Below are 27424 nucleotides of genomic sequence, written 5' to 3' on the forward strand. Positions count from 1 at the left end.
CCCAGGCAAAATGCAACAGAAGAGAAAATGGGGAGAAAAGAGATAGTCCTACCCAAATGGAACTCTGGGGAGAGAAAAAGACATGAAATATCCAAAATAAATTTTTGACATTTACAGCATTATAGAATCAATTCTAGATTGTGTGGCATTAGTAAGCAAAAGGCACACTGAGAAATTTATAAAGCTAGTTAATATGTAGGTGGGGAAAGTCTATCTATAACTGTGCATGAATACTCTATAGGATATGAATCTTTACTTTCATTGACCACCAGGTCTTAAACTTTTGAAGAAGTGCATCTTGAAGTTTTGATGTGTGTAATTGCAGGAAGTATATCTGCTAAGTTTCATTTAAATTTAAACTTAAATTCTTCTGTTTCAACTGGGAAGATTAGCATTTTTCTGTTTTAGTAGCCGAATACTGTTGTTCCGAGAGAACAGATTTTGAGAAAGATAATAATAGTAATCATCATCACCACCATCACCATTGTTCTTGTTACAGTGAACAACTGTTTGGGAATTTATTGTGTCCTAGGAAGCTTTTTTTCGGCTGCGTTGGGTCTTCGTCGCTGTGCAGGGGCTTTCTCTAGTTGCGGCGAGCGTGCGCTACTCTTTGTTGTGGTGTGCGGGCTTCTCAATGCGGTGGCTTCTTTTGTTGCGGAGCACAAGCTCTAGGCGCACAGGCTTCAGTAGTTGTGGCGCGTGGGCTCAGTAGTTGTGGTTTGCAGGCTCTAGAGTACAGGCTCAGTAGTTGTGGCGCATGGGCTTCGTTGCTGTGCGACATGTGGGATCTTCCCGGACCAGGGCTCGAACCCGTGTCCCTTGCATTGGCAGGCGGATTCCTTTTTTTTTTTTTTTTTTTTGCAGTACGCGGGCCTCTCACTGTTGTGGCCTCTCCCATTGCGGAGCACAGGCTCCAGACACACAGGCTCAGCGGCCATGGCTCATGGGCCTAGCCGCTCCATGGCATGTGGGATCTTCCCGGCCCAGGGCACGAACCCGGAAGGGGCACGAACCTGGCAGGCGGACTGTCAACCACTGCGCCACCACGGAAGCCCGGAACTTTTTTTTTTTTTTTGAAGTATAGTTGATTTACAATGTTGTATCAATCTCTGCTGTACAGCAAAGTGACTCAGTTTAACAGATATATACATTCTTTTTTAATATTCTTTTCCATTATGGTTTATCCCAGGAGACTGGATATAGTGCCCTGTGCTATACAGTAGGACTTTGTTGTTTATCCATTCTAAATGTAATAGTTTGCATCTACCAACTCCAAATTCCCAGTCCATCCCTCTCTCTCCCCGCCTCCCCGTTGGCAGCCACAAGTCTGATCTCTATGTCTATGAGTCTGTTTCTGTTTTGTAGATAGGTTCATTTGTGCCATATTTTAGATTCCACGTAAGTGATATCATATGGTATTTGTCTTTTTCTTTCTGACTTACTTCACTTAGTATGATGATCTCTAGTTCTATCTCTGTTGCTGCAAATGGCATTATTTTGGGGTTTTTTTATGGCTGAGTAATATTCCATTGTATATATGTACCACATCTTCTTTATCCATTCATCTGTTATTTAGGTTGTTTCCATGTTTTGGCTATTGTGAATAGTGCTGCTATGAACATAGGAGTGCATGTATCTTTTTGGATTAGGGTTTTGTCTGGATATATGCCCAGGGGTGGGATAACTAGATCATATGATAATTCTATTTTTAGTTTTCTGAGGAACCTTCATACTGTTTTCCATAGTGGCTGCACCAACTTACATTCCCACCAACAGTGTAGGAGGGTTCCCTTTTCTTCACACCCTCTTCAGCATTTGTTACTTGTAGACTTTTTAATGATGGCCATTCTGACCAGTGTGAGGTGATACCTCATTGTAGTTTTGATTTGCATTTCTCTAATAATTAGTGATGACGAACATCTTTTCATGTGCCTACTGGCCATCTGTATGTCATCTTTGGAGAAATGTCTCCTAGGCACTTTTTAATCCTTTAGTTATATGATTTCATTTCATCCTAATAACATTCCTATGAGATAGATACTCTTATTATCTCAATTTTACAGATAAGGAAATTGATAAGTTAGAGAGGATTTCCTAGGTCAATGAGCTGGTCATCCACAGAGCCAGCACTCAAACTCTGGCCTGGGTTTTCAATACCCCTTGCTCTTGGCCACTTTACTGCCTCTCCATGTAAAGAGCAAAACCAAAAACATAAAGCTCTGAGGGAGATGGGGTAGTTAATAAAACCTATGATTCTAGGTAATTTTTTTCTGCTAAATTCTTAGAACCCAGTGTTTCTGGAAAGCTTAGAAATTCTGTTGAGATGATGTTCACTGTTCTGTTAGATATGTTACTTTGTTCTGTTTTTTTTCTGGGAGAAATTCTTTATTAGTTGAAATCACCAGAAATGACTGCTTTAATAAAGTGCTCGCAAAGCCTCAATCTGGTGAACAGTGAAGTCGTTTGTTTCAGTCGTGTCAACAACTTTGGCTTTCAGAAGGATTTTAATGAATCGGGGAATGGAATTTAAGAAAGCAAACAATCTAAGGAAAATCACTTATTTTTCTAAAATAGCAAAAGCAAAAATGGGAATCTTTTCCAGTCTAGTTGCTGCAAATGTCTGTTGAAGTCTTAAAAATCCTTAGAGTACATGATTTATCACATATAACAAAAAGGTCATTAATGAGCACTTCTTTTTTTAAGTTTTTTTTTTTTTTTTTGGCCGTGCCATGTGGCACACGGGATCTTAGTTCCCCAATCAGGGATCAAACCCGTGCAGTGGAAGCTGGGAGTCCTAACCACTGGACAGCTAAGGAATTCCCAATGAGCACTTCTTTAAGATCTTTTTTGGATCCTATCATCATTATTCTGGTTGCTTAGATAGGAAAATATTCCATGATGTATTCACTGTTAAAATTATAGTGAGTCAACCTTCAGTAACATTTATTTTTAAATTTATTTATCAAAATATACAATCTATCAGAAATAAATATGGTTACCAAGTAGGGAAATCAATTTAATTTTTTTCAACATTATTATTGGAGTATAACTGCTTTACAATGGTGTGTTAGTTTCTGCTTTATAACAAAGTGAATCAGCTATACATATACATATATCCCCATATCTCTTCCCTCTTGCGTCTCCCTCCCTCCCGCCCTTCCTATCCCACCCTTCTAGCTGGTCACAAAGCACCGAGCTGATCTCCCTGTGCTATGCGACTGCTTCCCACTAGCTATCTATTTTACATTTGGTAGTGTATATATGTCCATATATACACTACCACTCTCTCACTTTGTCCCAGCTTACCCTTCCCCCTCCCCGTGTCCTCAGGTCCATTGTCTAGTAGGTCCGTGTCTTTATTCGCATCTTGCCCCTAGGTTCTTCATGAGCATTTTTTTTTTTTTAGATTCCATATATGTGTTAGCATACGGTATTTGTTTTTCTCTTTCTGAGTTATTTCACTCTGTATGACAGACTCTAGATCCATCCATCTCACTACAAATAACTCAATTTTGTTTCTTATTATGGCTGAGTAATATTCCATTATATATATGTGCCACATCTCCTTTATCCATTCATCTGATGATGGGCACTTAGGTTGCTTCCATGTCCTGGCTATTGTAAACAGAGCTGCAGTGAACATAGGGGTACATGACTCTTATTGAATTATGGTTTTCTCAGGGTATATGCCCAGTAGTGGGTTTGCTGGGTCGTATGGTAGTTCTATTTTTATTTTTTTAAGGAACCTCCATACTGTTCTCCACAGTGGCTGCATCAATTTACATTCCCACCAACAGTGCAAGAGGGTTCCCTTTTCTCCACACCCTCTCCAGCATTTATTGTTTGTAGATTTTTTGATGATGGCCATTCTGACTGGTGTGAGATGATATCTCATTGTAGTTTTGATTTGCATTTCTCTACTGATTAATGATGTTGAGCATCCTTTCATGTGTTTGTTGGCAATCTGTATATCTTATTTGGAGAAATGTCTATTAAGGTCTTCTGCTCATTTTTGGATTGGGTTGTTTGTTTTTTTGATATTGAGCTGCATGAGCTGCTTGTAAATTTTAGAGATTAATCCTTTGTCAGTTGCTTCATTTGCGAATATTTTCTTGCATTCTGAAGGTTGTCTTTTCGTCTTCTTTATGTTTTCCTTTGCTGTGCAAAAGCTTTTAAGTTTCATTAGGTCCCATTTGTTTATTTTTTTTTTATATTTCCATTTCTCTAGGAGCTGGGTCAAAAAGGATCTTGCTGTGATTTATTTCAGAGTGTTCTGCCTATGTTTTACTGTAAGAATTTGATAGTGTCTGGCCTTACATTTAGGTCTTTAATCCATTTTGAGTTTATTCTTGTGTATGGTGTTAGGGAGTGTTCTAATTTCATTCTTTTACATGTAGCTGTCCAGTTTTCCCAGCCTCACTATTGAAAAGGCTGTCTTTTCTCCATTGTATATTCTTGCCTCCTTTATCAAAGATAAGGTGACCTTATGTGGGTGGGTGTATCTCTGGGCTTTCTATCCTGTTCCATTGATCTATATTTCTGCTTTTGTGCCAGTACCATACTGTCTTGATTATTGTAGCTTTGTAGTATAGTCAAGTCTGGGAGCCTGATTCCTCCAGCTCCGTTTTTCTTTCTCAAGATTGCTTTGGCTATTCGGGGTCTTTTGTGCTTCCATACAAATTGTGAAATTTTTTGTTCTAGTTCTGTGAAAAATGTCCATGGTAGATTGATAGGGATTGCATTGAATCTGTAGATTGCTTTGGGTAGTAGAGTCATTTTCACAATGTTGATTCTTCCAATCCAAGAACATGGTATATCTCTCCACCTATTTGTATCATCTTTAATTTCTTTCATTAGTGTCTTATAATTTTCTGCATACAGGTCTTTTGTTTCCTTAGGTAGGTTTATCCCTAGGTATTTTATTCTTTTTGTTGCAGTGGTAAATGGGAGTGTTTTCTTAATTTCACTTTCAGATTTTTCATCATTAGTGTATAGGAATGCAAGAGATTTCTGTGCATTAATTTTGTATCCTGCAACTTTACCAAATTCATTGATTAGCTCTAGTAGTTTTCTGGTAGCGTCTTTAGGATTCTTTATGTATAGTATCATGTCATCTGTAAGCAGTGACAGCTTTACTTCTTCTTTTCCAATTTGGATTCCTTTTATTTCTCTTTCTTCTCTGCTTGCTGTGGCTAAAACTTCCAAAATTATGTTGAATAACAGTGGTGAGAGTGGGCAGCCTTGTCTTGTTCCTGATCTTAATGGAAATGGTTTCAGTTTTTCACCATTGAGGATGATGTTGGCTGTGGGTTTGTCATATATGGCCTTAATTATGTTGAGGTAAGTTCCCTGTATGCCTACTTTCTGGAGGGTTTTTTATCATAAATGGGTGTTGAATTTTGTCGAAAGCTTTCTCTGCATCTATTGAGATGGTCATATGGTTTTTCTCCTTCAATTTGTTAATATGGTGTATCACATTGATTGATTTGCGTATATTGAAGAATCCTTGCATTCCTGGAATAAACCCCACTTGATCATGGTATATGATCCTTTTAATGTGCTGTTGGATTCTGTTTGCTAGTATTTTGTTGAGGATTTTTGCGTCTGTGTTCATCAGTGATGTTGGTCTGTAGTTTTCCTTTTTGGTGTTTTGTTTGTAGTTTTCTTTCTTTGTGACATCTTTGTCTGGTTTTGGTATCAGGATGATGGTGGCCTCGTAGAAGGAGTTAATTTAATTTTTTAAATTGCACTATAGTAGATTTACCATGTTGTGTTATTTTTCTGCTGTACAGCAAAGTGATTCGGTTTATATATATTATTTTTCAGATTCTTTTTCATTGTTGGTTATTACAAGATATTGAATATATTTCCTTGTGCCAAACAGTAGGACCTTGTTGTTTATCTGTTTTATATATAGTAATTCATATCTGCTAATGCCAAACTCCTAATTTATCTCTCCCCCTTTTCCCCTTGGTAACCACATGTTTGTTTTCTGTGTCTGTGATTCTGTTTCTGTTGTATAAAAAAGTCCATTTGTATCATATTTTAGATTCCACATATAAAAGGTGTCATTCGAGGCTTCCCTGGTGGTGCAGTGGTTGAGAGTCCACCTGCCGATGCAGGGGACACGAGTTTGTGCCCTGGTCCGGGAGTATCCCATATGCCGTGGCGGAGCGGCTGAGCCCGTGAGCCATGGCCGCTGAGCCTGCGCGTCCAGAGCCTGTGCTCTGCAACGGGAGAGGCCACAACAGTGAGAGGCCCACGTACCGGAAAAAAAAAAAAAAAAAAAGGTATCATTCGTCTTTTTCTGTCTGACATCACTTAGTATGATAATCTCTAGGTCCATCCATGTTGCTACAAATGGTATTATTTCATTCTCTTTTATGGCTGAGTTTTTATTCCATTGTATATATATACCACATCTTCTTTATCCATTCATCTGTCATCTGTTGATGAACATTTAGGTTGTTTTCATTTCTTGGCTATTGTAAATAGTGCTGCTGTGAACATTGGGGTATATGTATCTTTTCAAATTATAGTTTTCTCCAAATATATGCCCAGGAGTCGGATTGCTGGATCATGTGGTAATTCTATTTTTAGTTTTCTGAGGAACGTGTTTTCCATAGTGTCTGCACCAGTTTACATTCTCACCAACAGTGTAGGAGGGTTCCCTTTTTCCGCAACCTCTTAAGCATTTATCATTTGTGGACTGTTTCCCCACCCCCCCACCCCCCGCCCCGGTCCGGGAGGATCCCACGTGCCGCGGAGCGGCTGGGCCCGTGGGCCATGGCCGCTGGGCCTGCGCGTCCGGAGCCTGTGCTCCGCGGCGGGAGGGGCCACAGCAGTGAGAGGCCTGCGTACCGCAAAAAAAAAAAAAAAAAAAGGAAGGCGAGAAAGAGAAGTTCTTATGCTCCAGAGTGTTTTGCAACATTCAGAAAAAGAGCGTGAGATTAAATCTACCCAAAGAAAAGCCAAAGAGCTTTCCCTCACTTTCACTTCCTGCAAGTCAGGCCTTCATTTTCTTGTCTCAAGTAAAACCCAAGAACTGATGATTAAGTTGAGTAGCATTGAATTAGAATCTTTTTTGGTAGAAATTGTGTAAAGTTGTTAAGGAGTACATGCTAATTCCTGTTAGCATGTTCTACAATCATTGATCTTCAACCCCATCGCCACCTTGAGCTCATAGCTAAAGAAGGTCATAGACATACTAGCACTGTCTTTACAACCTCTTGCAATTCTAGATACTGCTGGGGCCAGAGGCGACGCCAATACCTAATGGGAAAGCTAATGAATCCATACAGGGCTTACTTTAAAATCCTGATATTTTAGGTGACTTTTAGTAGATTCATCTTGTAATCTAAGAGGAAGTAAGGCAGTAAAGACAAGAGAAAAGTGAATCAGAACCGCAGAGCCAGCAAAGATTTGAAATACTCAGCCTTTTGCAAAGGTATGGAAACTTTGCCACTTTACAATATTCAGTGGGTCAAAAGTGTCCGCGATTTTCTCTTTTCTCCAAAGAGAAATGACAGTGAAAGTGGGACATTTTACAAATGAACCCGGGACTCCTAGTTTGTCTGCATGAGAACTCTCAACCCTCACAGAAACTCACTAGACACATTAGTGAAGAGACTCAGGCCCTTAGAGTCTGAGCTGTGAGAACTGCAAACAGTGCGGCCAGGAGGTTACCTCAGCACAGACTGAGTGAATGAATCATTTGGTAAAAGCCATTAGAGGGAAATGTTACTGGAAAGTCATAAATGAACCAGCCTGTCTATGCCTGGTTTTGCTAGAATGTAGGAACCATTTGAAATTTTTTAAATGTTTCTCTGTGTACGGTTTAAGAAGAGGACTGTGACATAACTCACCAGTTTCTATTATTATATCAAAATGAGGTAAAAATATGGTACGGATTTAATGCTAATTCATTTATTCATTTTTTTGCATTTAAGTTGTTGTTTTTAGAATATCATGAAGCTTCATTTCATGCCCCAATAAAACTAAAATGTAATGGGTTACAGCTTTTCTGTTTGTTGATTTTTCTCCTTCAAACATCTTTGATTTTTTTTTTTTTGCGGTACGCGGGCCTCTCAGTGTTGTGGCCTCTCCCGTTGCGGAGCACAGGCTCCGGACGCGGAGGCTCAGCAGCCATGGCTCACGGGCCCAGCCGCTCCGCGGCACGTGGGATCTTCCCAGACAGGGGCACGAACCCGTGTCCCCTGCATCGGCAGGCGGACTCTCAACCACTGCGCCACCAGGGAAGCCCCTTTATTTTTTTATTGTTATTTTTTTGATTTTCCATTCTTTGAACAGATTTTTTTTTCGATGTCTTGCATGTCATTCAAATTATTCTTTTCTCCTGTCACCTCCTCCACCTGTCTCTAAAGCAGTTTCTAAAGTGAACCAATCCTGATAGAACCTAATGATACCTATGCACAATTTTTGGAAACATTAGCACCTCCTTCTTGGCTGCTTCTAATGCACCAGTATGGTCTTTCCAGCATTGGTGGATTCTTTTTAGTTTTCCCCTCAGCCCCAATCATGCCGAAGAGGAAATCTGGTGCACAACTACACAATTTCAAGCTCGTGCCACATCCAAACCCTTCCCTGGCAATCTGTCCTCTGTCTCCCTTCGACCAAACCTCACAGGTTTCTGCAGCTTCTCACAGCCATTAGCCAGGAAAGTTCAGCTCAAGACATCACCCCTGACGCCTTCATTTATAGCCACTAACTACCTAACACAGGTCAGTGTTCCTCCCTTTTTCTCTTTCAGTTGTCAGAATGAAAGAACTTAATCTTTCTCATTAGAAGAAGTTTACATTTCTATTCTACCTCAATAAAAATACTTCTCCCCCACCATCTCTTTCTAATGGTAACTTCTGCCCAAAGGCAATTAATCATTTAAATATCTTCTCTTGGAAACCTGTAACTTCTGTTGCCGACCATCTTTCATAGGCAAGTTCTAGTTACAAAGACAAGTTATATCACAACCAAACCTTTCAAAAATATATTGTGAAAAAATTTTATCTTTTTCTTCTCCAATTAATGTAAATTTTACTGTCTAACATTTTTACCGTATTTAAATATTCATAGCAAACATCTATTACTGTTCTTCAAAGTAGTAGCCATGGCACCCAGGCATTTTCCCTTCAGATGGTCTTGGTACCCACTGGTATTAGCCTGTCAATATCAGGCCTTCCTTAAGTAAACAAATGGATCTCCTCCATACAAATGGACAGGAGGCAATTTCATCTCACTGTTCTTAGGATTTTGCTTAAAGCAAAAGCAAAGTGGACGTTTTAGACGTACACACTGTCTTATAGAGCATGCAGTTAAAAATCTGATATCTAGGGCTTCCCTGGTGGCGCAGTGGTTGAGAGTCCGCCTGCCAATGCAGGGGACATGGGTTCGTGCCCAGGTCCGGGAAGATCCTACATGCCGCGGAGCGGCTGGGCCCGTGAGCCATGGCCGCTGAGCCTGCGCGTCCAGAGCCTGTGCTCCGCAACGGGAGAGGCCACAACAGTGAGAGGCCCGCGTAACGCAAAAAAAAAAAAAAAAAAAATCTGATGTCTAACATGGGGAGAAGGAGAAGGAGATAAAGCCGTTAATTTACATCCTCCTAAGACCTGGTACTACCAGGGTGCTATAAGTTACCCAGATAAAGTAAATTTAATTTTAACTTAACATTGGAAACTCTCTCGGTGGAATTGACAGCATCCTTGGAACTACATTTCACACTTTCCTGACTTGGGAATGGTTATTTTGAGTAGCACCTCTTATTAACCTAACTTCTTAATGCCTGGGCAAGAGGTTAAATATCTCACTTATCTACATATTTGGCTTCCATGAACAGCTACTTCATTCAAAGACTTTGGATACTGATCGCTGTGATAAATATAATACTAAAACAACAACGATGAAAATGAAGTAGGCTATGTTCTGCTGAAGAAAATTTATCTAGAACGAATGATAAAAAAGATCAAACTAGATTCTGAGTACCCAGTTTATAGAATCCAAGAATGAGGAACTATTTACTCATTATATGGTGAAATTTACTAAGAATTTCTTGTGCACTAAATGTTTTCAAGCAACCGTACTCCCATATTAAGTGCTATGCTTAAGTACTTCCTATTCTCACAGACAGTACATACAAGATCTTCAAAAAGCCCTGTGCATTTTACAGTTAGTAAGTTAGGTTATAGTTAGATGGACGTTGTGTAAATTTAACGTCTTAAAATTTAGGAAAATTGCATTACACAAATTTCAGGATCTCTGACAAGAGAAGTAAATGGTGTCCTAGAACTGTCAGAATTCAAGACCTTATCAGCTATCAGAGGAAGAGCACCACTCAATACCTGAAGTTACCAGTTATTTTAGGGAGACAAGCAAAGAGGCACATGATCCCTTACGAACATGGATGTTCATCGCATATTATTTAGTCACAGAAACTGAAAAACAGCTCAGTTATCCCACAATCGCAAACTCGCTTATGACCTATAAGGCATCCATAAAATGAAGCATATAAAAATACACTGCAAAATAGGACTTGAAATAATTAATGCTATAGGCGAATGCTTGTCATCAGTTAAGTTTTAAAAGATTATAAAACTAAATAAACAGTATAGCAGAGGTCTATTTTACAACTCATATACATAAGCAAGAAAAAGACTAGGATATATATTACTACAATAAATGTGGCTTGATTTAAAGTCATTTTATCACTTAGTTTTTTTCCAAATCTATACATTTGCATGTGTAAGTATGTATACGTGAGTGTGTATGTGTATGTTATGTATATATTATGTACATCATAACCAGAAAAAATGATTTTTTTTTTTTTTTTGCGGTACGCGGGCCTCTCACTGTTGTGGCCTCTCCCGTTGCGGAGCACAGGCTCCGGACGCGCAGGCTCAGCGGCCATGGCCCACGGGCCCAGCCGCTCCGCGGCACGTGGGATCTTCCCGGACCGGGGGACGAACCCGTGTCCCCTGCATTGGCAGGCGGACTCTCAACCACTGCACCACCAGGGAAGCCCGAAAAAATGAATTTTTAAGTTGTAAAAGACCTTTCCAAAAATTAAAATTCAAAGCTAAACCTTAAACTACCCAAGGACTTTATTTTGACCCTATACATAAGTAGATACGTAGCTTGATGTATATGAAACCCTGGAGAAAAAAATAACAGAGCAACATAAAAACTGAGACAAAGATGTGACTATATGTAGTGTGCCCAGAATGACTGTGGGTGTCAGCAGTTGTCTTTAACACCATCAGGGCTAGACTCAGACAATGCAGTGTGATTCCAGGAGAGGGCCTCTTCCCTGCCAAAGAAGGGATGTGTGCGTGCATGCATGCGTGTGTTGTCAAAGAAGGGATATGTGCGTGCGTGTGTGTGTGTGTGTGTATGAGACAAATAGCCTAGGCCTGCTAACAATATACAGACTGTGAGAAAGAGGGAAAAAAGGAATCTTGCAGAGAAAGTAAAAGCAGAATTTATGAGATTGTCAGATGCCAAAAAAATTTGGATAGAACTACCAGGTCAGTGTTTCTCTCGATCTTTTTTGTTCAGATAAATCCATTTGATCTGGATGCCCTCATCAGTCATTGATAAGGGCCACCATAATATGATTCCAAATAAAGTAGAAAAAGTAAAAAAAGTGCATTTCTCAATAAAGATTTCAAATAAAAAGTGTATTTCCAACAAATACATTTTATTAATATTGCCATAGTAAGTCTTCCAATAAGTTTTTTTTTTTTCAGAAATAGATATTTTCAAACAGAAATGTTTGGTTCAGTTGTTGCTGTGAAAATAAATCCTTCTGTTATTGCCATTCTCACGATCAAGCCAGTATTTTGATGGCAAAATGCTGTGTTGGGGAAAGCACGCATGTATAATTGGGTGGGCTATACTTTCAAAGAAATATAGTAGCAGCTTTTTTATGATCTGGGTCATGAGGCCAAAGTTGGGGAGAAAGAAAGAGGAGCAAATGGCCCTCCACGCAGTGAACCAGGGCAGCAGGGAAAGCGGGGGAGCTGGGCCAGTTGACCCTGTGGGCACTGGAGTGCCCCTCGCCCCGATTACTCAGAGCACATGAGTATCTGGACAGATGAGCTGGGACATCTTTCCAGCCCTGACATGTTTCATCCTAAGCTTTAGGATCTGAGTGGGGTTGGACAGATCCCACATCACAATCACCTGGGGTGCTAATCGGAAATGCAAGTTCAGGGGCCTGGCCACAGACCCTTGTAGGGCAGTCACTGCGGGGGTCACCCGTCTCACCAGGTGAATTGTTGCATATTAAATTCGTCTAGCCAGGTGTTCGTTGGTCCTACAGAAGGACACCAGAGGTAGCCCTCAACGCCCACCCCTTGGTGGTGGCCCCCCTTCTCATCCGTCCTCTGATGCTCCCCTCTGAGGGAGCCCTTCCTGGCCCACAGTGAAGCAGGGATTTTCAGATCTCCTGGGAAGTTGTCGGGTGTATTGTACATTTGTTTCTCTCTTTACTGTTTACTTTTTCTCCTCCAGCAGGGAGCCTGTGTTTTCAGCTTTAGCGGTTCCTTTATTTCCTGAAGTCAGTCTGCTTAGTAGTTGCTCAATGCAGAGGTAATGAATGAGCAAACAGAGGCCACAGCAAGATAGTAACTAATTACCACCACTCCCCACCCCCAGCAATCAGGGCAGATTCTGAGGGTAAGTGCTGTGGAGTTGGCTCACCCAGGAAAGAACCCAGAAGCTCCTCCGCTGGGCCGCCCTCACCTCAAGATTCCACGGGGTTAGGACGTTGCCTGAGCAACGTCTCTGGAAATGCATGCCTCCTTGCAGGGCTGGGTGCCTGCTGCCTTCCCAAACGAGGCCAGTGCCCTGGGCTTCATGCGCCCTCGTGACCCACCCCACACAGGCCAATGACTTTTTCTTTCTGGTTCCTTCTGTTTTGCTCCAGCTTCCAAAATTCAAAGCAGAGTAGAAGCGTTATAAAAAGTCTTTATTCTCTTCCATCAAAGGAGCCTAGCAGTTTCAGGCGTTAAAAAAAAAAGTAAATCATGTTACTTTCACTTGGCCACAGAGAGTAAAGGTTCTCTTGAAATTCAAAGTGAACTCGATTTATTTTTTAATTATTGATATTTCCAGATCTGAGGATTGCAAAAAAAAAGAAAAAAACCCTCTGTGTACTTTACCAACCCCAAGCTCCGAGTCAGCCATGAAGTGCTTTTTGTTCTTTTCTCCCCTAATTGCCTTACCTCCAAGAAGCTGGTCTTAACATACCATCCATCATCCCAGTGACAAATCAAATGTGGCCCGTTCAGCCCAGCGCGTTGCTGCGAGCCACAGTGACACACATTCGTTTCTGGTTCAGGCAGCTGCAGGGGAGCCGCATGTGTTTGAACTGTGTGGCCTCCCTATATAATTCAGGAAATGAGTTTACTGTATCTGTGACAAGCATCGTGTTCACACGGTTTGGGGAGCAGCCGGCAGGGTGTGGGGCTCTGCAGCAGCAGCCCAGGGATGTGTACCCACCGTGCTTCCCTCGCGCTGGCCAAAGCCCCAGCCCCTCTCCACCTGACCGTGACTTTCATCACACCTGCCACCTGAGAAAGTATGCCTCATCCCTTGGGTGCTGGAAATGTCTGGATGTAATCTAACCTGAGATTCGTAAACCCCAGTTTTTAACACAGACCACTTCTTCCAACAGCAGGGCCTGACTCCCCTGAAGCTGAAGAATTGGTGCCTGTCTTTTGATGATGCTTTTTTTTTTTCCAGCGGTAAAATTTGGCCCAACTTCTAGTTGTTATTCAATTTGTATTCATCGCTTGCACATAATCTCTGCTGGACCAGGTTCAAGCAAGCTCGGGTTGTTGGGGAAAGGGGGCTTTGGTAGGTGTGGAGTGTGCATTTACTTAGATCGAGGGAAGGAATGCCAAAACCAGCCCAGCAGCAGAATAGATGGCAAGCCTGTGGTGAGGTTTTGTTACTTTGCATATGGTTAACCATCTTGGAGGTCATAAAGCGAGGACTCTGTCCTCCGGTGCAGCAGCTGGGTTTACACAGTATTTCCCGATTGTTTATTTTGGCCCAGAGCCAGGGCTACATCATTTTTCCATTATGCACATTTGACAGATGAAGACGGGTGGGAAGGGGGATTTCACGGGGCAGGTCTGTGATTTCCTTTTTATTTACGTTAGAGGGACTTTTAAGAGTTCTGAAGGTTATGAACCAGTCCAAATATAATGTCAGTGAGGCAGAGATAGAAGGAGCCACTGCTTTTGCAAAAATGCCCAGATCTTGGGCAGTAAAGCAAAATCCATGTATGACCTCAGCCTGAGGCCATGTTGGGAGCACAGTTTGTCACTGCTCAGTCTTGCATACAGACAGGTTACTGGTAAATGACATTTAGCATCACATTCAAAAGTCAAGCTCTTGGCGTTTGCTTGGCAGTGCCTTGGGAGCAGCACTGAGTTGGGGAACCCAGCCTGCTTGCCTTCCACTGGCCGGCGTTCTGTGCAGACAGGCGGAGGCTTTTCCAAGGTCACTGTAGAACTTCTCCTTTGCGGTCCTTTCCCAGAGACACCAGCCTTCTGAAGATACTCCCAATGGCCTGGCCTGAGGTTCTTTCTGCAGGGAGCATACAAGACTGGCCAAAGAGCCACAGTTTAAATGACACCCACAGCAAAGCTCTTTGCACTTGGGTCAAGCGCATGTGATCTGAATGAATGTTTTCCTTGCAAATGACACATTTTCTTTTGCTGATGGAGAAATAGCAATTAAAAAGCACCCCAAATGATGACAAATTAAGTAATTGAACAACTTAATTACTTAACTACAATTAAGTAATATAGCAAAATTAGGTCACACAGATGCCTTATTGTCCTAACAGTGTTTGGATTTCTTTAGTGAATGGCTGTAAATAATATATGTGGCATAAATTCATTAGCTGCATGGTCATGGTGTATATTATGTTTCTACAAAGGTATTTATGTTTGTAGCAAATGTCCCTTATCGAGGTATTTCTTAAGCTTTGCTAAGTCTTTGTAAGTGATCTGTCACCATAACACGGTGCTCTCCAGTGGAGGGGCCCAGAAAGGCAAATACCGCCCCCTCTCCAGAGCAAGCCTAACCTCCTCTATCAGCCTACCCTAAAGAAATTTCTAGAAATGGAAAGTTTGCTCAGGCAGGACCTTCTGCTAAGGAAAGAATTTTGCAAAAACAACCTATGTACCGTCGACACCAAAAGTTGCCCTCTGGGTTAATCCAGTCTTACAGATGGATTCAACATACAGGTTTCAAATCAACAAACCTTTATTGAGGGTCGTTATGTGCCAGGCGTGGAGCTGGGCACTTGGGAGCCAAAAATGAAAAAGACAGTCCCTTTCAGTCTGAAAGCGTTTTTGCTGGCTTGCAGGTTTTTCACCAGACTCTCCCGGACTTACCAAAGCATTCCCCTTGACTTGGAACACTCAAGCCCTTACTTTCAACCAATCTCCTTAATGCCAGAGTACACACGGGGCAAGGGGATGTGGGTGGTAATAGATCTCCACTCGATTTGGAAATTAACAGCCAGTGATGAAGCAAAAGGTGCTAGACTGGGAATCAGAAAGCTCGATTTCTAGTCTTAGGACAGTCACTTGTACAACCTCGAGCCAGTCCTGTGACTTCTCAGGCCGCCGTGTCTGTGGAACAGGTTGTGAGGATTGCATGAAGTAAGGAGGGGATATTTGAAAACATGTTAATCCGCGGAGCTCTGTGCAGACGAAGGGGATGCTATTCTGATGGGCTGTGGGAGGAATATGTGTGTGGGGGGGTTGCTAATTGAGCTGTTTATACCACTATCTATAAGGCTTTAATAATGCAGAAAGCTGACCCAACTCAGCAGTCTCCCAACTGACCTTATAATATAGTCTTGGGCTTTTTTCTCTCCCCGCATTGGATGACCAACTGCAGATTTTTCTGTTGTTGAGGGTCAACAGTATAAAAAGGGTCCCCATTCAGGGCCACTTCTCAGGAAGAGGCCAGAGTCTGGGAGCCCAGAAGAGTCTGTCCCCACACAGTCCTGATTCTGTGGCTGACTTTGGACATGTCTATAAGGAAAAATCATCCTTCTTTTGCTATTCAAATCGGAAGATCAGAAGTTGTTTTTTGTTTGCTTGTTTGTTTGCCCTTCTGATCATTTCACAGCTCAAAACCAGTGCTTACTTTGAGGAAATTTTCAGCAATTATTGTGATTTAATGGGCTTCTTTGACCAATCCCTCAACGTAAATAAGAAAAATGAAAAAAAAAATTAAAAGCCACCTGAAACTACAGCTTCCCTTTGCCAAAATGTATTTATTAATTAAAGGACAGCGGCAGGAAAACATGACATGGCCAGCACTATGGTTCCAAAGAGGCAACTGAACCACAAAGCTAAACACTGGAATTTATAGACTCCAGTGGGAGCTAAAAAATCCCAGATGTGAGGGTACACCCGGCATTCATGGGTCTCTTGAGAATCTTCTCTTAAGCACACTCAGATACTGCCTTTGTCTCCACTTGGCTCTGTCTGCACCTCACGGAGACAGCCAAGCCTTCTTCGGGTCTGACTACACCCTCTTCCGTCTGTTGGTTTCTTTCATTCACTCGATGAGCATGTACAGAGGGTGCTGCGTTTCCCCAGGTGCTGAGCTGTGGAAGTACAAAGACAGAGGGGTACCATCCCTCTCCAGACACTCGCAGCAAAATAGGCTGCATTAGGAGAACAGCTAGATGAAACTGGTGGGCATGTGAAGAAAACAAATCCAGGGGAAATATTTTCAAAGTTTCATGGTGCCTCAGAGGCCTCCTAAAAGTTTTCCATCTTTTGGTTGAAACACACACACACATACAGACACACACACACAAACATACCCTATACACTCAGACTTGCACACACAGCACCTCTACAGGATTCAGTAATCATAGTAGTTATGAAAGACCCAACTCCGTGCGGAGAAGTTAGACAAGTCCATTGGGCTTGGTCCCTCTTCTAGGGATTTCTGACCAAGGAGAGGAAACACTGATAACATCAAACCAACCGGAGGGAAATGCCCCGTCTGCCCCGCCGGTGAGCAGGCCCGTGAGGAGGGGTGCTCCTCTTACACTGTGAGCCCCCTTCAACCATGAGCAACATGAAGGGTTAAGAGCTTGGGCTCAGTCGTCTGACTGTCCCAGACCCAAACTGTGGCATCTCCACTTACGAGCTGTGTGACCTTGACCATGTTACCAAATTCCAGTGTCACATCTGTAAAATGATGATAATACGAGAGCCTGACTCACTGTTAGATAACTTGCAGTCCTTGCACTGAGAAAGTGCTCAGAAATACCTGATAATGATGATGATGACGATGACAAAGTTACCTTCACTGCTAGTAACTCCTGTGCCTGGTGCAGAAAAGTCATTCAATAAATACAGATAAAAAGGAAGGGGGGTGACACTGGACACACAAATGAGGCTGAACTGAAGCCTAAATTCTGACACAAAAGCACTTGCTTCCTAGTTTTATGAAACCCAGAATTTCAAAACCTTTTCATCAGAAGCATAAAACTCAAATTTCTATAGCAGCCAGGCAGGTAACATAAAAGAATGAACTGGCATTTAGAGTCTGAGACAAAACAGAGCGCGCTGGCCCCTCGGAGGGGACGGCCGTACTCGGCTCCTAAAGAATAGCGCCTCACCTTGAGAGAAGCCAGAAATCCAGACGCCCTGTGAAGCAGACCACATCTCCAACATCTAAGTCAGTTTCTTAAAAAAAGTACCCACAGGTCAAACAACACAGAGCCCGGCAGTCAGATCTCAGGCTGCCTGCTTGCTGCCCCTGCCTTCACGGAAGCTGCTCTGTATCTGTGTCTTCCTTCTGAAATGTTCACCAGGGGCACAAGAGACGTGAGCCCCTTGGAGTCATCTCGGGGGTCCTGCTTTTCAGGGGGTGCACGTGGGCTTAGGCCTCCACTTCTTGATGGGTTTGCTCTACAGTATATGCCCACCTAACGTGGGCTGCTTCATTTCCCAAAGAATACTGAGAATAAGTATGGATTTTTAAAGTATGATTGTTTTCTGGCTGAAATAACAACAGCCTCCAACAATTCCTAACAACTTCCTCTGCTACTGCTATTACGGCAACCTGGAAAGAGGCTGATTCCATAGTTCACATAGCTTTGTTTTGTTTGGAGGGAAAGTCTGGCCTTTTATAAAAATGTGGAACACTTAGCACTGGAATGATTTTTCCATAGCACTGATTATTGTACAGCAAGACACTTAACCATATGTCTTCGAAATGTGATTTTAAAAATTCTCCACTAACCATAAAAGGCACACTGCCCTCTACTCTTTCCATATGAAGGTGATAATTTTCTACAGGCTCACGAAGGCTGCGCTGGTTATGGCCAAGTACTTAGGGGAAACCTCATCACAAATGAGAGACCTGGGCTCCAATTCCAGCTCTGTTGCTTACTCACTAGCTATGTGACCTTGGGTAAGTCATTTAATTTCCAAAAGCTTCTATTCCCCCATCTGCAAAACAGGGGCCGAGACACCTCAAAGGGTAGTTGGGAATATTGAATAAACTAACATTCGTGTGGGCATAACCCAAACCCACAATAGGTATTTGCCATCAGTGTTGGTTGAATCTGAATCTCTGCTTCTCCTGCCACGAAATTGCACTATTTCTGACCATGACATAACCCTCTGGCAATATCATTAACCTTCCTATCAAATTTGGCAGCTCTGTGGAAGACAAAAGGGCAAAGAAGCTATAATTGTTTCATATAAACTTTTGGTTTTGTGTCCACAGTGGTATGAAAACTAGAGGGTGGAGGGTTGGATGACACTAGCCCGAGAGGAAGGAAGGGAGAAGGGAAGAGGCTGGACCAGAGCCCTGGGAGTGCTGACACTTAAGGGACAAGCAGGGAAAGAGCACTGGGCATAGAGCACTGAAGGGAAGCAATCAGGAGTCCAAGACCACCAGGGAAATGCTCTTGTAGATGGTTCCAAGATGGCGTGTGTGGCCATCCGTGTTGTGAGGTCATGCTAAGAAGTCATAGAAGGCCTGAGAAATGTCCACTGAGTTATCAACAAGGAAGCAAGAGCAATTTGACTGGACTGGAGCATTGAGAGGACAGAAACCAGGTTTTGATGAGTCCAATCGTGTGAGTACATTGAAAATCTGGTGACAGCAAATTTAGACAGCTCTTCAAGAAGTCTGGTTGTGATGGAGAGGAGAGAGAGAAGATAGAAGATAGAGGAGGACATGAGACTTAAGGGTTTTCTTTAAGGAGACTTGACTACATTTGATTTGCAGGGGGTAAGGAGCCAGTTGAGAAGGAGAGGTTGACAATGAAGAAGAGAGAAGGTAGATAGAGCAAGAGTGAGGGAGAGAGAAGGCATAGATGGATGGAGCGAGGATTGGGTATCAATGCAAAACTGGAGCCTAATTTAAAAAAAATCATCTGTCATAAGTGTCCTCTGAACCAGCTGTCAGTACCCCTCATGTTTAGACAGGGGCTAAGGAGGGTAAGGAGGGTTGAGGTAACCAAAATACACTTGGCAATCTGTTGCTGTCCAAAAAAGGATCTTGCAAAACTTTGTCTTGTAGCCACAAATGAAACATTTCCCTTTACTCTTAGCCTAAAAGTCTGTCCTATCTGTTGAGTTTTCTAGCAAGCACAGGACTCAGTCTGCTAGTGTTTGTTCTTACTGGTACTACCCAATAGCCCAAACACTTTCATCAGGAGAGTGAGGTGATGTGTCATTGAAATTTGGTTGGAAAGGCTAATTGGAATCTTATCAAATATAAATCTTAGTAGAGATCTCCCCTTACCTTATAAAATTTGGATAAAATAAGTCAATGAATGGGGCTGTAAGTGGGATCCCCAGCACTGACTTGATGGAGAACACTATGAAGTTCAGACTCTGGTCATTGCAAGAAGGCTGACTTTTCCCAGACTTTGTAGATCCTGGGTCATTTTCTGACGGGGTTCCTGAACAATGATTCCTACTAGAAACACTTAAAAGTTCAGGCTAAATAAAACACCAGGAAGAGGTTTCCTGGAACTGAGGAACTCTCCAAATACTGATGATTATGTTCATTTTCATCATTGACTCTGGACATTGGCCTTTCTTATTGGACCCAGAGATAACCTAGTCCAGTTTCCTTTTTTAAATCAACTTTTTTCTTCCTCCGGATTATAAACCCACTAGCCATCCCTACTAAAATGCCTGCTTCTTTCCTGCAAGATCTACTACAATCTGGACTCCCCGGTCAACGTGAGGAGTGGTAGGCTTTAGGCCCACCTGCTGACTACCGTTATGTTCCATTGCTTTTGGAGAAACATGAGAGGGACAGTGATAAGGTTGCTGGCCTTTCTGCAGCAAAAGCACAATTGCTTACCATGCAGACCCTCCTGCCTCTGCCTCTTTTCAGCTACATGACCTTGAACCAGTCAGAGTCTTGCTCTGCCTCAGTTTCTTCATCTATAACATGGCTCTTCCATGAGGGGTTCATGTGAGGGTTAAATACGATTCCATGTATAAGTGCCTAGTTTAGTGCTTGGTACACCTTAGTCCTCACTAAATGTAACTGTTACTATAAAAATACACCGCAAGGGATCAGGCTCAGCTGAGACCATCCGCATCTCTTGACAAACCAATTAACTAATGATGTAAATATATCCTGGTTCTTTCCATTGTGCTGGAATGACATACTATCATCTTTGACATACCTGCTCTGCCCACCCACCAACTTGCCCATCCCCAGCCATGGAGAAAAACATGCAGGGAAGAGAGTTTTGTTGTGATGAACCAAGAGTAGCTTTAAATCTATCGACCTAGTTAACCTAATCACAACCGAACAGGGAAACATATAAATCCATCATGCCATCATTTTAAAAAACCTTCACAAAATTTTACTAGCTTGATATTAATAACCCATTAGAGCAAGTCAACTCAATCCATTAAATAGATCAACATTTTATTTATTTGTTATTTTAATTTTTAAAAATTTTTTATTGGAGTATAGTTGATTTACAATGTTGTGTTACTTTCAGGTATACAGCAAAGTGAATCAGCTATACATATACATATATCCACTCTTTTTTTTAACATCTTTATTGGAGTGTATTTATTTTACAATGCTGTTAGTTTCTGCTGTAAAACAAGGTGAATCAGCTGTATGTATACATATATCCTCATATCCCCTCGCTCTGGCTTCTCTCTCCCACCCTCCCTATCCCACCCCTCTAGGTGGTCACAAAGCACCGACCTGATCTCCCTGTGCTATGCAGCTGCTTCCCACTAGCTATCTATTTTACATTTGGTAGTATATATAAGTCCATGCCACTCTCTGACTTCGTCCCAGCTTACCCTTCTCCCTCCCCATGTCCTCAAGTCCATTCTCTACGTCTGCGTCTTTATTCCTGTCCTGCCCCTAGGTTCTTCAGAACCATTTCTTTTTTTTTAGATTCCGTATATATGTGTTAGCATACGGCATTTGTTTTCCTCTTCCTGACTTATTTCACTCTGTATGACAGATTCTAGGTCCGTCCACCTCACTACAAATATCCCAATTTTGTTTCTTTTTATGGCTGAGTAATATTCCATTGTATATATGGAATATATTCTTTATCCATTCATCTGTTGATGGACACTTAGGTTGCTTCCATGTCCTGGCTATTGTAAGTAGTGCTGCAATGAACATTGTGATACATGACTCTATTTGAATTATGGTCTTCTCAGGGTATATGCCCAGTAGTGGGATTGCTGGGTCATATGGTAGTTCTATTTTTAGTTTTTTAAGGAACCTCCATACTGTTGTCTGTAGTGGCTGTATCAGTTTACATTCCCACCAACAGTGCAAGAGGGTTCCTTTTTCTCCACGCCCTCTCCAGCATTTATTGTTTGTAGATTTTTTGATGATGGCCATTCTGACTGGTGTGAGGTGATATCTCATTGTAGTTTTGATTTGCCTTTCTCTAATGATTAGTGATGTTGAGCATCCTTTCATGTGTTTGTTGGCAATCTGTATATTTTCTTTGGTGAAATGTCTACTTAGGTCTTCTGCCCATTTTTGGATTGGGTTGTTTGTTTCTTTGATATTGAGCTACATGAGCTGCTTATATATTTTGGACATTAGTCCTTTGTCAGTTGCTTCATTTGCAAATATTTTCTCCCATTCTGAGTGTTGTCTTTTCATCTTGTTTATGTTTTCCTTTGCTGTGCAAAAGGTTTTAAGTTTCAATAGGTCCCATTTGTTTATTTTTGTTTTTATTTCCATTTCTCAAGGAGGTGGATCAAAAAGAATCTTGCTGTGATTTATGTCATAGAGTGTTCCTGCCTATGTTTTCCTCTAAGAGTTTTATAGTGTCTGGCCTTACATTTAGGTCTTTAATCCATTTTGAGTTTATTTTTGTGTATGGTGTTAGGGAGTGTTCTAATTTCATTCTTTTACACGTAGCGGTCCAGTTTTCCCAACACCACTTATTGAAGAGGCTGTCTTTTCTCCAGTGTATATTCTTACCTCCTTTATCAAAGATTAGGTGACCATATGTGCGTGGGTTTATCTCTGGGCTTCTATCCTGTTCCATTGATCTATACTTCTGTTTTTGTGCCAGTACCATACTGTCTTGATTACTGTAGCTTTGTAGTATAGTCTGAAGTCAGGGAGCCTGGTTCCTCCAGTTCCGTTTTTCTCTCTCAAGATTGCTTTGGCTATTCGGGGTCTTTTGTGTTTCCATACTGATTGTGAAATTTTTTGTTCTGGTTCTGTGGAAAATGCCATTGGTAGTTTGATAGGGATTGCACTGAATCTGTAGACTGCTTTGAGTAATATAGTCATTTTCACAATGTTACTTCTTCCAATCCGAGAACATGGTATGGTATATCTCTCCATCTGTTTTCTTTCATCTGTATCTTATAGTTTTCTACATACAGGTCTTTTGTCTCCTTAGGTAGGTTTATTCCTAGGTATTTTATTCTTTTTGTTGCAATAGTAAATGGAGTGTTTCCTTAATTTCTCTTTCAGATAATTCATCATTAGTGTATAGGAGTGCGAGAGATTTCTGTGCATTAATTTTATATCCTGCTACTTTACCAAATTCATTGATTAGCTCTAGTAGTTTTCTGGTAGCGTCTTTATGATTCTCTTTGTATACTATCATGTCATCTGCAAACAGTGACAGTTTTACTTCTTTCCTGATTTGGATTCCTTTTATTTCTTTTTCTTCTCTGCTTGCTGTGGCTAAAACTTCCCAAACTATGTTAAATAATAGTGGTGACAGTGGGCAGGCTTGTCTTCTTCCTGATCTTAGTGGAAACGGTTTCAGTTTTTCACCATTGAGAACGATGTTTGGCTGTGGGTTTGTCATATATGGCCTTTATTATGTTGAGGTAGGTTCCCTCTACGCCTACTTTCTAAAGAGTTTTTATCAAGAATGGGTGTTGATTTTTGTAGAAAGCTTTTTCTGTTTCTATTGAGATTATCATACGGCTTTTCTCCCTCAATTTGTTAATATGGTTTATCACATTGATTGATTTGTGTATATTGAAGAATCCTTGCATTCCTGGGATAAACCCCACTTGATCATGGTGTATGATCCTTTTACAGTGCTGTTGGATTCTGTTTGCTAGTATTTTGTTGAGGATTTTTGCATCTATATTCATCAGTGATACTGGCCTGTAGTTTTCTAATTTGTGACATCTTTGTCTGCTTTTGGTGTCAGGGTGATGGTGGCCTTGTAGAATGAGTTTGGGAGTGTTCCTCCCTCTGCTATATTTTGGAAGAGTTTGAGGATAGGTGTTAGCTCTTCTCTGATAGAATTCGCCTGTGAAGCCATCTGGTCCTGGGCTTTTGTTTGTTGGAAGATTTTTAATCACAGTCTCAATTTCAGTGCTTGTGGTTGATCTGTTTATATTTTCTATTTCTTCCTGGTTCAGTCTCAGAAGGTTGTGCTTTTCTAAGAATTTGTCCATTTCTTCCAGGTTGTCCATTTTATTGGCATATAGTGTCTTATTTTTTCTTTTTTTTCTTTTTTTTTTTTTTTGCGGTATGCGGGCCTCTCACTGTTGTGGCCTCTCCCGTTGCGGAGCACAGGCTCCAGATGCGCGGGCCCAGTGGCCATGGTTCACGGGCCCAGCTGCTCCGCGGCATGTGGGATCTTCCCGGACCGGGACACGAACCCTTGTTTCCTACATCGGCAGGCGGACTCTCAACCACTGTGCCACCAGGGAAGCCCCGGCATATAGTTTCTTGTAGTAATCTCTCATGATCCTTTGTATTTCTGCAGTGTCAGTTGTTACATCTTTTTCAATTCTAATTCTATTGATTTGAGTCTTCTCCCTTTTTTTCTTGATGAGTTGTTTGGCTAATTGTTTATCAATTTTATCTTCTCAAAGAACCAGCTTTTAGTTTTATTGATCTTTGCTATTGTTTCCTTCATTTCTTTTTCATTTATTTCTGATCTGATCTTTATGATTTCTTTCCTTCTGCTAACTTTGGGCTTTTTTTGTTCTTCTTTCTCTAATTGCTTTAGGTGTAAGGTTAGGTTGTTTATTTGAGATATTTCTTGTTTCTTGAGGTAGGATTGTATTGCTATAAACTTCCCTCTTAGAACTGCTTTTGCTGCATCCCATAGGTTTTGGGTCATCGCGTTTTCATCGTCATTTGTTTCTAGGTATTTTTTGGTTTCCTCTTTGATTTCTTCAGTAATCTCTTGATTCTTTAGTAGTGCATTGTTTAGCCTCCATGTGTTTGTGTTTTTTACAGATTTTTTTCCTGTAGTTGATATCTAGTCTCATAGCGTTGTGGTCGGAAAAGATACTTGATACGATTTCAATTTTCTTAAATTTACCAAGGCTTAATTTGTGACCCAATATATGATCTATCCTGGAGAACTTTCCCTGAGCACTTGAGAAGAAAGTGTATTCTGTTATTTATGGATGGAAAGTCCTATAAATATCAATTAAGTCCATGTTGTTTAATGTATCATTTAAAGCTTGTGTTTCCTTATTTATTTTCCTTTTGGAGGATGTGTCCATTGGTGAAAGTGGGGTGTTTGTTCAAGTCCCCTACTATGATTGTGTTACTGTCAATTTCCCCTTTTATGGCTGTTAGCTTTTGCCTATGTATTGCAGTGCTACTATGTTTGGTGCATAAATATTTACAGTTGTTATATCTTCTTCTTGGATTAATCCCTTGATCGCAATGTAGTGTCCTTCTTTGTCTCTTGTAATAGTCTTTATTTTAAAGTCTGTTTTGTCTGATATGAGAATTGCTACTCCAGCTATCTTCTGATTTCCATTTGCATGGAGTATCTTTTTCCATTCCCTCACTTTCAGTCTGTATGTGTCCCTAGGTCTGAAGTGGGTCTCTTGTACACAGCATATATATGTGTCTTGTTTTTGTATCCATTCAGCCAGTCTGTGTCTTTTGGTGGGAGCATTTAATCCATTTACATTTAAGGTAATTATCAATATGTATGTTCCTATTACCATTTTCTTAATTGTTTTGGGTTTGTTATTGTAGGCCTTTTCCTTCTCTTGTGTTTCTTGCCTAGAGAAGTTCCTTTAGGATTTGTTGTAAAGCTGGTTTGGTGGAGCGGAATTCTCTTAGCTTTTGCTTGTCTGTAAAGGTTTTAATTTCTCTGTCAAATCTGAATGAGATCCTTGCTGGGTGGAGTAATCTTGGTTGTTGGTTTTTCCCTTTCATCACTTTAAATATGTCCTGCCACTCCCTTCTGGCTTGCAGAGTTTCTGCTGAAAGATCAGCTGTTAACTTTATGGGGATTCCCTTTTATGTTATTTGTTGTTTTTCTCTTGCTGCCTTTAATATTTTTTCTATTTAATTTTTGATAGTTTGATTAATATGTGTCTTGGCGTGTTCCTCCTTGGATTTATCCTGTATGGGAGTCTCTGTGCTTCCTGGACTTGATTAACTATTTCCTTTCCCATATTAGGGAAGTTTTCAAATATAATCTCTTCAAATATTTTCTCAGTCCCTTTCTTTTTCTCTTCTTCTTCTGGGACCCCTATAATTAGAATGTTGGTGTGTTTAATATTGTCCCAGAGGTCTCTGAGACTGTCCTCAATTCTTTGCATTCTTTATTCTTTATTCTGCTGTGTGGTAGTTATTTCCACTGTTTTATCTTCCAGGTCACTTATCCGTTCTTCTGCCTCAGTTATTCTGCTATTGATTCCTTCTAGAGAATTTTTAATTTCATTTATTGTGTTGTTCATCATTGTTTGTTTGCTCTTTAGTTCTTTTAGGTCCTTGTTAAACGATTCTTGTATTTTCTCCATCCTATTTCCAAGATTTTGGATCATCTTTACTATCATTACTCTGAATTCTTTTTCAGGTAGACTGCCTATTTCCTCTTCATTTGTTTAGTCTGGTGGGTTTTTCCCATGCTCCTTGATCTGCTGCAAATTTCTCTCTCCTCTCATTTTGCTTAACTTACTGTGTTTAGGGTCTCCTTTTCACAGGCTGCAGGTTTGTAGTTCCCGTTGTTTTTGGTATCTGCCCCCAGTGGGTAAGGTTGGTTCAGTGGGTTGTGTAGGCTTCCTGGTGGAGGGGACTGGTGCCTGTGTTCTGGTGGATGAGGCTGGATCTTGTCTTTCTGGTTGGCAGGACCACATCTGATGGTGTGTTTTGGGGTGTCTGTGAAACTTATTATGATTTTAGGCAGCCTCTCTGCTAATGGGTGGGGTTGTGTTCCTGTCTTGCTAGTTGTTTGGCATTGGGTGTCCAGCACTGGAGCTTGCTGTTCGTTGAGTGGAGCTGGGTCTTAGTGTTGAGATGGAGATCTCTGGGAGAGCTCTCGCCAATTGATACTACGTTGGGCCGGGAAGTCTCTGGTGATCCAATGTCCTGAACTCGGCTCTCCCACCTCAGAGGCTCAGGCCTGACACCCAGCTGGAGCGCCAAGACACTGTCAGCCACGTGGCTGAGAAGAAAAGGGAGAAGAAAAGAAAGAAAAATAAATAAATATATAAATAAAATAAACTTATTAAAATTTAAAATAAAAAATATTATTAAAATAAAGAAATTTTAAAGTATTAAAAAAAGAGAGAGAGCAACCAATCCAATAAACAAATCCAATGATAACAAGCCCTAAAAACTAAACTAAGATAAACATAAAAATCAGAAACTAGTCAGTCACATACAGCAAACCCCAAGTCTACAGTTGCTCCCAAAGTCCACCGCCTCAATTTTGGGATGATTCTTTGTCTATTCATGTATTCCACAGATGCAGGGTACATCAAGTTGACTGGGGAGATTTAATCCGCTGCTCCTGAGGCTGCTGGGAGAGATTTCCCTTTCTCTTCTTTGTTCGCACAGCTCCCGGGGCTCATCTTTGGATTTGGACCCGCCTCTGTGTGTAGGTCGCCTGAGGGCCTCTGTTCTTCGCTCAGACAGGACGGGGTTAAAGAAG

General features: G+C 41.3%; 1 protein-coding gene and 1 long non-coding RNA gene across 8 annotated transcripts in view; one reads left to right on the forward strand and one right to left on the reverse strand.

Moving 5' to 3' along the window:
• The window catches only part of UST (uronyl 2-sulfotransferase), a 378486-nt gene that overhangs the window by 260917 nt on the left and 90145 nt on the right, over positions 1-27424 (forward strand). The window contains exon 8 of one of the 7 annotated variants that reach the window (XM_073789714.1): positions 6050-6186. The exons of the other annotated variants lie outside the window; for them this stretch is intronic. Within the exon in view, the coding sequence (XP_073645815.1) occupies positions 6050-6102 (53 nt within the window). The 3' untranslated portion in view covers positions 6103-6186. Of the gene's footprint in view, positions 1-6049; positions 6187-27424 lie in introns of those variants that run through there. 7 annotated transcript variants of the gene reach the window in all.
• Positions 20959-27424, reverse strand: part of LOC141276041 (uncharacterized) — a 31257-nt gene continuing 24791 nt past the window's right edge. Inside the window, exon 2 of the long non-coding RNA XR_012324906.1 lies at positions 20959-26935. This is a non-coding gene — a long non-coding RNA (uncharacterized lncRNA). The remainder of the gene's footprint in view (positions 26936-27424) is intronic.

This window comes from Tursiops truncatus, chromosome 12 (assembly GCF_011762595.2).
Source record: "Tursiops truncatus isolate mTurTru1 chromosome 12, mTurTru1.mat.Y, whole genome shotgun sequence".
NCBI lineage: Eukaryota > Metazoa > Chordata > Mammalia > Artiodactyla > Delphinidae > Tursiops > Tursiops truncatus.